This window comes from Otolemur garnettii, unplaced genomic scaffold, assembly GCF_000181295.1.
Source record: "Otolemur garnettii isolate 467f Iridium unplaced genomic scaffold, OtoGar3 scaffold00053, whole genome shotgun sequence".
In the NCBI taxonomy this organism is placed as follows: Eukaryota; Metazoa; Chordata; class Mammalia; order Primates; family Galagidae; genus Otolemur; species Otolemur garnettii.
The window spans coordinates 8,619,628-8,632,623 of NW_003852448.1; the positions used below are offsets into that span (position 1 = coordinate 8,619,628).

Sequence of the window (12,996 nt, forward strand, 5' to 3'; positions counted from 1 at the left end):
AAAAAAAAAAAAGGTTGGCTCTTACCCAACTGTCTAATGGATAGCAAAGAGGTCTTTGATGCTATTTTATACATTCAGTAGCACTATGAAAACATCTCATATTTTCTAGTGAATATAGAAAAGTGGGTTAATCCCTCAATCAATCAATCACAAAAATAATTTGGACCAATTATCTAAGTAGCTTGCCCTTTCCAGTCTTGAAGGATCTATTTTGAAATCACCCTATACATAAGCAAGGGGTCTGTTAGGGGCCTAAACCCTTTCCCCACCTCCTTTCCAGAACAAAAGACCTACCCAGCCTTGCCCCAAGAGTTCCCCTAAAAGACCTTAGCCCACCAAAGCCTTCCAGCAACCTGTGGAATCTTCTTCCCACTACGCCCAGTATAAAAACAAGCCCTGATGCCATCTTTGCCCAGGTCGGTCTCAGTCCCTGTTCATTAAACTTAGCCTGAACCTCTCCTGGTCTAGTCTCTGGGTACACAGCAGAACCCCTCTCAGAGTCCTATCAGCCCCTCCCCCTCCTTAGCCATGGTGATCTCTTGAGCCAAAGGAAATGGCCCAAAACTGAAACTTCAAATCAGGCAAAACACCTCCTCTCCTTCCCCTGACACATTAGCTTTTCTAGGCACAGTATTGGGAGGGGAGGTTTCAAAAGGAAGAAAGGATCGCATGATACATGACAACAGAGCAAAAAGTGTAATGAACCCCAATTACGAATCATCCACCTTCAAAATTACCAACACATAGTCCACGTGGTTCCATCTCTATCCTGACCCTGACCAATACCTGAAATTATTTTGAAGCACATCCCAGACAGCATTTTATTCAGCACAGATCTCTGAAAGATAAGGATCGGCAGCTCTGTAGTTCATTGGGTAGGGCACCGGTCACATACACTGAGGCTGGCGGTTCAAACTCGGCCTGGGCAAGCTAAACAACAATGACAACTGCAACCAAAAAAAAAACAGGTGGGCATTGTGGTGGGCGCCTGTAGTCCCAGCTACATGGGAGGTTGAGAAAAGAGAATCTCTTAAGCCCAAGAGTTTGAGGTTGCTGTGACTTGTTGATGCCATAGCACTCTACCCATGGTGACAACTTGAGGCTCTATCTCAAAAAAAAAGAAAGATAAGGATCCTTGAATTAACATAAGCACAACATAACTAAGAAAATGAGTAATTCTATAATAACAAATATCCAATTGGTGCTCAAATTTCCCCCAGTAAAGTTCTATATTTTAAACATTTGACACAGATGAAAGCAGTCACAGCCTTTCAGCTGGTCACTGTCAGTTTTCTCCCACTGTTACTGTGCAATACCTGCTGCCTGCTCTCCTCTGCGGTCTGCAGACAGCTGGTAGAGCTGGGATGTCCCCTGACTTCACTGCCTTTTAAATGTTTTAGGTCTTTATGAAAAAACTTACTGGCTTTGTGGCTGCCTGCTTCTCTTTGGAAAGTTACTCTATGTTTCTTTCTTATTTCTCCCTTGAAACCACCAAAGAATTTCTAATTGCATTACCTTTCATTTTCTTGTCTCCTCTGGATGAGCCATCAACCTTCATTTTGTCTCTGACTCACTTCTTTAGGGCCCTCCACAAAGCTCGTGGCGCTAGACATGAATTCACTTGACAGAGCATGAATCCAGTTGAAATCAGCCTTCATGTAACCAGATACAAGCTGTCTGTTCGGAGCCTCCCAGACTCAGACACTGCAGGTCCCAGGTCTGTAGGATCACACCCATGCCCGAAGGGAGTTTGTACATGTGAAAGGGAACCAGAAAATGACACACAAATACATTGTCATTGACTGGAGACCAAGCCATAAACATATGAAAAATTAAGGCTCAGTGCCTGTGGCTCAGCAGCTAGGGCACCAGCCACATACACCAGAGCTAGTAGGTTCAAACCTGGCCCAGGGCCTGCCAAACAACAATGACAATTACAACAACAACAAAAATATAGCTGGGCATTGTGGCAGGTGCCTGTAGTCCCAGCTATTTGGGAGGCTGAGGCAAGAGAATCGCTTAAGCCCAAGAGTTTGGGCTGTGAGTTGTGATGCCACAGCACTCTACTGAGGGGAACATAGTGAGACTGTCTCAAAAGAAAAAAGAAAAATTAAGTCTTAAGAAAATAGAAAAGAGAGTACAAGCATGTGGGATAACTTGTCAAATGAGAGATCTGCTTAATAAAGGCAGGGACTCTAAGGAGGAGGAAACCACAGAGTAGTAGGTAGGTAAGTCAGGAAACCCAAAATGCTTGTCAGTGGCACCCTCTCTGAGAACAGGGGCCATCCTACCCTGGAAAATTAGTTCCTGGGATTTATCCTCTGGGCCTCTGTCACTCTACCTACAGCCACAGGACTAGGGCACTTGCCCCACTCCAGGGAAGCCATCCTCGGCTCGCAGGCAACACAGGCAGAGCCAAGAGAATGGACTCTGCCCAAGAGGTGCTCTAAGCAGGATAGTGCACAGTCACAACAAAATCTGCCTTGGCCAGACATGGCCAGGGGCACTCAGAGTGGAGTGTCAAAGAAGCTGCTGAAGGGAAGTAATAATGTCCTCACTCATCACAAGGTTCATGGCTGAGACCCTATAACAAAAGACAGGTCAGGGTGGTACCTGTGGCTCAAAGGAGTAGGGCACCAGCCCCATGTACCGGAGGTGGCAGGTTCAAACCTGGCCCTGGCCAAAAATTGCAAAAAAAAAAAAAAGACAGGTCAACAAGAAAAAAGCACACAAATGTATTTAATACAAATTTTAGGTGATACAGGTGCCTTCAGAAACAAAGACCCAAAGAAAGAGCGGAGCTTGAGTTTTTATAGACAGTCATGCATAAGCTGATTGGAGGACAAAAGACTGTGATCAAATGCTAATAAACGAGGGGGGGGTGCTACCGAAGCCTATTTGTTCAGATTCTTCTTGGAGTCTCTATGTGACATTCTTTTCATTTGGGTATAGGGAAGACACTCCTGGAATAAGGGTCTTATGACCTGCTTTAGAGGAAGGTCAGAGAATTCTTAGATGACCTGCATTGGGGAGATGGGCAAGGGGAAAATGAAAATGACCTTCCTGCTTCTGCTGTCTTCTCAGATGCCAAGGTACATTTTAGCATGTCCCAAATCCCATCAATGCCAATAGCAGTGGTAGAAAGAACCAGCATCTGCCCTGAAGCCACAGACACCAGGAGCCAGCACAGGACAGGAGGTGGAAGAACAGTGACCAGTGTGTCCTGTTTTGCCAGCCCAGAATACATTTCTTTGTATGCTCCCATAAAGCCTGTGCCCTCCCCAGACCCCAGAACTGCATATAGCTAATTTAAGGTGACCAGACGTCCTGCAGGACAGTCCTGATTTTTAACAATTTGTCCTGTGTCCTGCGGTGTTTTAAAAAAAGTCTAGATATTTGGAAAGAATGCACAGGGAACTGCGGGACAATGAAGGGAATATGCGGTTTTCAGGAAGGGAATATGCGGGTTTTCAGCTGCTGAAAAGGTTAATGTAACTCCATTTGGGAATGAAGTGGTTAATGTAACTTCATTTGGAAATGAAAAAGCTAATGTAAACTCCCTACTCCCCTCCTGGGCAAGGTCACCCAGGTGGATCGGCGCCCTACTCCTTTGAGCCACAGGCGCCGCCCTATACATAATTTTTTTTAATGTATTATATTTGTAAATTGTACTTATGTTGAAATAAAAAATATATATATTACAATACTATTTTTGGGTTCTATGAAAATTTTTGTTGCTCTTTATAGACCAAATTTTTAATTAAGAACACCACGACCACAACCACCACCACCCCATCCACCACCATCCACCACCACCACCCCCTCCCCCATCAATGGTTCCCGCTTAACCAATGTTAAAATCTGGTCACCTTAAGCTAATTCCTCCAGGAGCCCACACCCCCCACACAAGTGTAAGTTCCAGAAGGGCTCCCATGCACAGGAAATTGTGAAGGGCTCCCACAATTTCTGAGAGTTCTGGTGCAGTGGAAGCTGCTGCCCCCTCTGTCCACCAACCAATGCTTCTCCCACCTCGCAGGACTCCCTGTGGTCCATCATGTCGCCCTCTCCAGGAGCCTCCTTGCCCACTTCATGGACAGCTTCCACTGTTCCTGTAAACAAAGTTTCTCCTGAACCCACAGGCTTTAAACCCAGCCTAAAGGGCCCCTGCTGTCCCCTAGCAGGTTTCCCCACAGCTCAGGCCCTCAGCAGTGAGAGAATTTCAGATCCTTCCTACATCCCAGGGACCAGCTGCTCTGCCCTAGAGCAGTCTTTTTTACCATGATTGTTGTGAATCAGAGTAGCTAACACGCTGGGCTGAAACATCTGCATTTGAGATGATTCCCAAGTCCAAGGCTAGTTCAAGAATAGCAGTAGGTATTTGTTTTGTATTGGTTTAACTGAAAGGGTCTGTTGGCCTTCCAGAAACAAAGAAGGTCTGTTCTAAGGTGACTTTCTGTGCCTGCTGCTAGAAACTGCTAGCAACTGCAGTTCTCCTCCTTAAAGAAAAAAAAAATCCAGTCTCAGTTCACCACACATCTGCTACAGAGATAGGGTGGCCACAAGAAGGAGCAAAGGCTGAGTCGCAGGGATGGTGGTGAGACCAGAGGAGGTACATGTTTGGGGGCCCTCTGTCCCCTGTTTTGTGAGGCCCAGAGATAGAGCCTGACTGGAGCTTTCTTTTACATTACCTGTGACATGGCCCATCACTAGTCTAAATAGGTTTTTATTTCCCTCCACCCATAAGAGCCCCTCACATGCAGTCAGGGAAGCCTCCAAGGCCAGCTAGTCTACCCCATTCATTCCATGGACCTGAAACTGCGCCTCAAAATGGTAGGGACCTTGGCCAAAGCCAAGTGGTCAGATTAGACCCCAACCCTTGACCTGTGAATTAGACTCTTATCCCTTGTTTCCAGTGAAGAGGGGCTTCTGTACAGCTGATGAGGAGCTGTCATCCTGGCCTTTAGGTCTGCCTCTCACAAAGGATGGTCACCTGCAGTCCATTAACCCACCAGCTGCTCGCCAAAGTCCCATAGGAACTCAGTATAACCCAGAACTGCCAGAGAGGGGTGCTGGTCACAGTCTCCTCTGTGTACAGGATTCTTTGAGTGGGTATTTTTTTTTTCATTTAGAAATAGGGTCTGTAGCTAAAGTGGCTAGGACTTTAGCCACATACACTGGAGCTGGCCGGTTCGAATCCAGCCCAGGCCTGCCAAACGACGACAACTACAACCAAAAAATAGCCAGGCATTGTGGTGGGCACCTGTAGTCCCAGCTACTTTGGGAGGCTGAGGCAAGAGAATCACTTAAACCCAATTGGAGGTTGGAGGTTGCTGTGAGCTGTGATGCCACAGCACTCTACCCAGGTGACAGCTTGAGACTCTGTCTCAAAAAAAAAAAAAGAAAAAAAAGAAATAGGGTCTTGCTCTTGTTACCCAAGCTGAGTGCAGTGGTGCCATCATAGCTCACTGCAGCCTCAAACTCCTGTGCTCCTGAGTAGCTGAGACTATGGATATGCACCACCATAACTGGCTAATTTATTATATTTTTTATTATTATTATCATCATCATTATTATTTGGTAGGAACAAGGTCTTGCTTTGTTTCCCAGGCTGGTCTCAAACTCCTGACCTCAAGTGATCTTCCCTCCTCAGCCTCCCAACACACTGGGATTACAGACATTAGCCACCACACCTGGCCCTTGAGCTCATGTTCTTCAAAGACCTTGTCTCAGGTCAGGTGTCCTAGAAGAGCCTGAGATGAAGGTTCTTCTTTGGGAAGGATGAGAATTGGTGGGGAGGGCTCTGCAGAGGGCTGTGCTACAGACCTTGCCCATGGTGTTGGCAGTCCTTCATGAGTGGGGGTGGGTTGGGGTAGATCCCAGGAAAGGCAGCTATGAGCCACTGCAGCCAACACTCAACAACTGGAAAGAAGTGGGGCAGGACACCAAGGGCACCCATGGTAGACACTTGGCAGTATGACAGTGAGGCTGGGCTGTTTTGAAAGTGGCCATAGGAGGGTGGAGACAAAACTCAACCACGAGCTGAGGCAGCACATAGTAGACGGGGCCTCGGGGTGAGCCACCTGCTTTTGAGTCCAGGACTGGCCCTTTTCTTAGCCTTTCCTGCCTGTGCTGTGTTCTGTACTCCAGTAAGTTCCCACAGGCCAAGTGGGCAGTCTGGGTCAGGGTGGGCCTGGCTGATGTGTATTGCACTTCCAGGGGCAGCGTGGGGAATGAGACTGTGGCTAGTCTCCAGACCTCAGTAAAGATAGCAGTCCTTTGTCCATATGTCCCATCAACTTGCCTAAGAGGAAACCCACTTCAGTCTCTTCCCTTTAGGTGCAAGGCCAGTGAAATGCCTGAGTCCAAAGACAGGCAGGAGAGGCAGGGAAGCCATGGCACAGAAGGATGGCTTGGGGTCTTAATGAAATGCAGTTTCTGATTGGAGTCTGGGGTGGGGCCAGGGATCTTGTGTTAATACAAGCTCCCAGGTGACACCAACACTGTTGGTCCAGAGACCCCTCAGACCCGGCCTCCATTCTGACACCTAGACTCCGTCCACCCATCTCCACCCACCCTTCCTCTGGACACAGTCCCTTCCCTGCTGTCAGACCATAGATTCTGGGTGGAGCTGAGCCCCTCTGTGATAGGCAAGTGACCAGACCATGCAGGACCCTGCTCTCTTCTGGCCACTGTGATGGGTCCAGGAATGGGCACAGGCCCAATTCAGGCCAATGGGACTCAAGCCTGCCACCATCTAGAACTGTTAGAGGAAGGATCCCAAGTGTGAGCTGCTGACAGCTTCCTCCCACCACATGTGCTGAAGAGGGCAGAGCAGTGGGGCTGGACCCTGACACCTCATAGTTACACAAGCCAATGGTTTTCCCTGTTATTGTAAGCCAATTTGAACATAAGAGCCCTAATTTGCTCCCCAACATTTCCCTGCCCCCAGTGAAGCCTGAGCTCCCTGCATGCAGGACCCTCCTTGCTGACAGAGGCCATGAGTGCAGACTCAAGTCAGAGTCAGTTACAGGATGGAGGTGCTGGAACTCCATCCTCCCCTTACACAACTGTCCCACCTGCAGGGTGGCAGGCTTGGCATGCCACTGTTCTGCCAGGGAAGATGGAGGCTATGAAGAAGGTGCTGTTAGGTTCTGCCATGTGAGGACAAGAACAGGGAAGCCTCTTAAGTGTTGAGCTTTGTGCTTGCGTCATTTATGCATATGCTTATTTGAATCCAACTCCAGGAGGAAGAGGGACAGGAACTGTGACTTTCCCTGAGTCACAGAGGAGACACCTCCCGCTGCGGCACCCCCCAACCCCCCTGCAGCCTAGTCTCTTGGCTGGAGCACTCTCCAGGCCTGGTGGGACTTACCTGAAGCTTACAGTAGGTCTGGGGGAGAGCCACAGCGGGGGTTACAATGTGATTTGAGGGATCTCAATACCTGCTCCTCAGATCCATTTTTGGCCACCATGTTCCCCTAAAACATAACTCCCCCACAGTTGCTGGAGGCAGAGGCAGAGGCCCTCCACCTGGCTGCCCACTAACCTATTAACCCCAAATAACCACTCTGCACACCAGCTGATGTCGAGAGAACATTTATCCCACTCAGTCACCTCTGGCAGGTGTCCGCGACCTACAGAAATACCCAGCCTGAGCGACCACTTCTGTGCATGTTCACGGCCATGTGAGGAGGTCCCTCTAGCTCCCACTGCCCCTAGTAGGGAAAGACCTGAGGCCTCTGATGCCCAGTATTGACCCAGGGGAGCCAGCCACAGCTGTTAAATGTACCCACTAGTTACCTCACATCTCCTGTCCCCTTGCACACCTCCCAGGACCGGCTACCCCACAACCTCCAGCACTTGACCCATTAGTCAGTCGACAAGTGTTTCCTGAGAGTTATGAACCCAGCCCTGTGCTAGACCCAGTTGGGGTTCAAGAAGACATGACAGTCCCTTGCCCTCATGGAGCTCACAGTCTAGTTGGGAATCAAGACAGACAGACAGACACACACACACACACACACACAGAAGAAACTGGAGCATAAGATAACTTAACACATACTCGAGGGGGAGGGGAAGATGGTATGTTAACACTATGTGGAGAAGGAAAGAGGGCTAAGCATGGTGGAGAGAAAAGGGGACATTTCGGAACAATACAGGGGCAGAAACAGAGGTAGGAAAGAGCACACAGCACAATCACAGGCAGAGATGACACAGGCTGGACAGTTAGCAGAGAGGTGTGTTGCTAAGGTTTCCTCTAGGTTGGCCAAGGTTTCCAAGAGCAGTAGCTCCCAGGGCACAGAGTGCCTTCTCTCCCTGATAGCCCCAGAGCATTCTGCTCTGGCCCCCAGGGTGTGGCATATGGTCGGTGGTCAGTAAGAATCTATGGGCCAAACTGCACTGAAGACAGGACAAACAACACCCTAGGACAGGCAGGCATTGACGTCCTGACTAAAACCCATCTCGGCCCCTGCTGGTCTCACCTCTTCTCATGGCCGTTCATGCTAGGGCAGCAGTTGAACACCTGTAGGCTCCAGGCTGATTGCTCAGATGCAAAGTTGGGAGGAGCCCCTACCCTGCTGCCAGCCTGGCCCCGGCACACTCCATTCACTCTGCTACATGCAGGGAGCACACAGAAAGCTCCTGCGCTAGGCCAACCCCCTGCCCAGAGCCACAGCACCTAGAGCAAGGCTCTTTCCTCCTCCCCTACAGTGCTCCACAGGGGCTGAACGCCTGCTAGGACAGGAGGCACTGCTATCTGGGCTTGGTTGGAGGAAGCAGGGTTCCTTATCCCTGGGGCAAACTCGAACCACACTCTCAGCCCCAGCACCACACATGGCAGCCCTGCTCCCCTCGGGACCTCACAGAGAAATCAGAGCCCAGACTGAGTGAAGGACTCCTCTGTGAAAACCAGCAGCCAGTTAAGGAGAAGAAGAAACACAAAACCAGAAGAGTGAACCCAGCACAAAGGAAACTTCACCAGCCTCTGGGGAAGGTAAATTAGGGTCCAGCCCCCAATATGTCATTTCTTAGGTCTGGGAGAAGGGACTGGCTAAAATAGCCCCCTCCTCAGAATTCATTGCTCCTGGACAAGAGAAGGAGGCCAGGCAGGAGAAGAGGGACATGACTTGTACAGTGGCCACAACTTAGGGCTCTGTGAGTGGCAGGGAAGGAAACACCAGCAGGGGAAGCCCCCAGGGCTGAGGTTCTGAGCCTGGAGACAGAGGACAGGTTTCATCCAGGGAGTCCAAGGGCTCCTGAAATTGCTTGGGATTTCTGAATCTACATGAGTGTATCTGTTTTCCTGGGGGGCAGCTCCATAAGCATCAGATTTCCAAAAGACTTCATGAACCAAACTGTTAAGAACCACCACTCAGAAAGGAAAACAAAGACTAGGTATCATTTACATCTGGGACAAAGTTTTGCCTTTAGAGCCAGGACTGCCACTGACTTGCTATGTTACTTCGGTTCCAGTCTCTGAACTTCAGCCAAGTGGTGGGCAGGTGGGAGCAGAGAAGCCAGCTCTCCATACTGGCATCATCCATGCCACCAAGGATAATTGAGACCCACAGCCAGAACAAGGTCTTCCCTGGCTATGACTCTCACCAGGCTGGCAAGTTCGTCCACCAGGCTTGGAATCTGCCTCCAATTCCAGGCTCCATCTTGTCACTTCCACAGGTCACTGCAGGGTACTTCCGAAGGCAGGTCTGCTTAGGGATGTGTCCTCATGCCAGGGTATGGTGCCAGCCAGCCCCCCATGACACCCCCTGGGTCTTTGTGCCGAGATGTGCCCTGCACCTTCTGAGTCATAAGATCCTTCCCACTCTGCATCTGTTCACAGAAACAAAGACGAAACCAGGGTCAGATCTGAGGCCATGACATGGCTCTGCCCAGCTACCCCTCTGGGACTTGGAGGGAGCAATCAGCCAGCCTCTTGGCCCCTATCAAGCACTGCAAGGATTATGAGTCATATAACAGATGAGATATCATGGGCTTAGGGCATTTTGGTGACTGGCTCCAGATGTCCCCAGTCCCTATTTAGCCTCTTAATCTCTGCCACCAAGAATTAGTCCAATTGCCACCTGGGGGTGGCAAGGCACAGCCAATCTCAGATGAGCCACATAGCACCAAGCAAGGGCAGAGGGACAGGGGGAGGGGACTGCATGCAGAACAGACCTCTGGCAGTGCAAGTCCTCTTGAAGCCCCAACTTCCTTCCTCCCAAACCACATCCACACTTGCACTGTCACCTCTGCCAGGCTCGTAAAGCACAACCCCAAGCCTATTCAGAAATCCAGCACCATTTTCCCTTTTTATCAGTGGAGCTAAAGGGTTCCAGGATACAGAATCCATGACAAAGCCCAGGCTTCCACCTGCTTCCATCAACTGTACCACAAAGTACTGCAATCTGAGGCAAGCCCCGGCAAGCCATCCCTCATCTCCCAGATAGCTGCAGAATGTGCACCTCAGAGCTCGAGCTTGTAAGCCAAAGTACAGGGGCAAGTTCTAGCTCTCCCCTTTCTCACTGCATGACCTTGCTCAAGCCTCTGGGCTGGGGTCTCATGTTCTCTTGGCCAGATGACCCCAAGACCCCAAGGCTCTAGCTCTACCCCCCTTACATCTGTCACCTCAGGACCTCTGGTCCAGTGATCCAGATTCCAAAACAAAGTCCAGCACCGAGGTCACATGCTCTTCTCAGTAAAAATCTCAGGCAGCCTCTCCCTACCCCAAAATCCTCTATGAGGCCAATTCCAGCCTCCACTGACAGACCCCCACCAGAAAACATCCTTTCACACACATTTTCTTCCTACAGTAATTCTACTTGTCCCCATCACCTGGTTCAAAACCATCAAAGTCCCCAAGGGAATGTGGAGAAACCAACCTTCCTCACTCTTGTCCCAGAGCACAAGGTGGTGCCTGACCACACCCTGAATCACCCTGCATGGGCACTAGTCATGTGCAGTGTGACCACTGAGGGGCAGGACCTGTGGTCCTCATCTGTGCCTCGTCTGGAGAGCCTGATGCAGCACAGTGTGGCACCCAGAGGCGCTGAACTAAAGCTCTGTAAACCAGTAACCTCACTGTATCTTGTTGCAGCAATTAACAATCCTCAGTGTCCCAGAGAGGAGTCCCTCAGGGATAGTCTCAACTTACAGATGAACAAACTGAGATATGAAGTGAAATGACTTCTCAAGGATACCAGAGAGTATACGCAAGAGCAAGGAGGCCAGGAGGCTGAGGCTGGGTCTGGGGAACATGGGAGATGGCCCTCTCTGAGCTGCTTCAACTCTGACATTCAGGGAATGAAGATCTGGTAAGCCTACCACTGGTAGCACCAGTTGCCTCACCAGCCCTACCACCCCCAACTGACATCAAGAATCAACACCCCCCAAGCCTGAGAGTAGCCCTGGCCAGACCCACAGGTCTCACCTGCTCTAGGCCGGATGAACCCGAGGAGGAAAACCAAGGCAGGGGACCAAAGTAGCCACATACAGCCACTTGGAGGGTTCTGAGGAAGGAACGGAAGGCGGCGGCCTGAGCCTGCTGGCCCACACCTTCAACACCCCAAGCCAGCCCTCTCCCGCTCCCAGGATCCCATTCGGAGTGGGGGCTGTAGCCCAGTGCCATCCCCAGGTGTCCGGGATGCATCTGCGTGGCAGGAAGCAGCCGTCTGCCGTGGGCCCCAAGTGCATCATAGCACGCGGCCTACGTGGGCCGCCTGGCTCTCGGGCCCGTGGCCGTGGCTGCGCTGATGGGTCTTGAGCGAGCCCTCCCGCGCGAAGCTCTTGCCGCAGCGGGGGCAGAAGTAGGGCCGCCTCTCCCCAAAGACGCCAGGACGGCGCGGGTGCGGCGCGGGCATGCGCGCGTGGGTACGCTGGTGGTTGAGCAGGAAGCGTGGCTCGCGGAAGCAGCGGCCGCACTGCGCGCACTGGTGCGGCTTCTCGCCGCTGTGGATGCGCTGGTGCGTGAGCAGGTTCTGCTTTAGGCTGAAGCAGCGGCCGCAGTCGGGGCAGGGGAAGGGCCGCTCCCCAGTGTGTGTGCGCTGGTGCACCTCGAGGTTGTGCTTGACGCTGAAGGCCTTGCCGCACTCGGGACACACAAAGGCAGCTGTGCGGCCTGCGCCAGCGTGCGCCTTCTGGTGCCGCACCAGGCTAGGCTGCTGGGAGAAGGTCTGGCCACACAGCGGGCACCGGTGGGGCTGCTCCTCTGCAGGGTGGTGGATGACCAGGCCTCTTTCGTCTCCTAAACCTTCCTCCCCGTCCCCCACAGGGGACCCACCCCCGGAGGACGCCAGCTCGGTCATGGGCAATTCCAGCAGCAATTAGCGGTCCCTGGAGATGCAAAAGCAGAAAAAGGGATTAGGAGCACCCGAGGGTCAGCCAGCCCCCAGCCGGGCTGGGAACACTCACCTCCCAAAACCTCTAGCATTCGTCTCTCTATAGTTGTGTTCAAGCCAAAGTTCCCCTGCTAGAAGCTATTGTCTTTTCTCGGCTACCTCTTAATCACAGCCCACCCTCTACCCAGGCCATTCTCAAGAGCCACCTCTTCCTAGAAGCCATCCCTGATCCCTCCAGCCCATCCTTAAACCATATAACACAACCCTGTAACCCTCACTCATCACACTGCATGAGGGTCAGTCATCCCACCTCTTTCCCCTGCCCCCCAGCACCTTAAGGACAGAGCTGCCGTCTTTTAATCCCTGCACCAAGCATTGTATCTGCCACACAAGACACTGAATAAATGCTGGTGGGTGATATACCAGGGACTTCTGGTATTTTCTTATCCTTCACCTGGATATGTCTTATCTCTCCAAACTGATTCTCAAGGAGGTGGGTAAGGGGATAGGAAAGGAGGTGCACCCCAAACCTCACTGGTGGTCTAAAGATTTTTGCAAAGCTTAAAACAAGAAACAAAAACAAAACGCTGTAAACTTAAAAGTGACCCCAGCTAAACATTAAAGGCAGCAGTTCTTTGTTTATCAAAATGAGACATGCAGC

General features: G+C 51.0%; 1 protein-coding gene across 1 annotated transcript; it reads right to left on the minus strand.

Annotated features, from left to right (window-relative positions):
* Positions 1-11,690: 11,690 nt before the first annotated feature.
* On the minus strand, positions 11,691-12,302 carry LOC105887201 (zinc finger and SCAN domain-containing protein 2-like). The gene has a single exon (XM_012806522.1). The coding sequence runs from the start codon at positions 12,300-12,302 to the stop codon at positions 11,691-11,693; it is 612 nt and encodes a 203-aa protein (XP_012661976.1).
* Positions 12,303-12,996: the final 694 nt, after the last annotated feature.

What these genes read in the sequence shown, in the direction of transcription:
- LOC105887201 (XM_012806522.1), bottom strand. Translation starts at nt 12,302, where the DNA reads ATGACCGAGCTGGCGTCCTCCGGGGGTGGGTCCCCTGTGGGGGACGGG.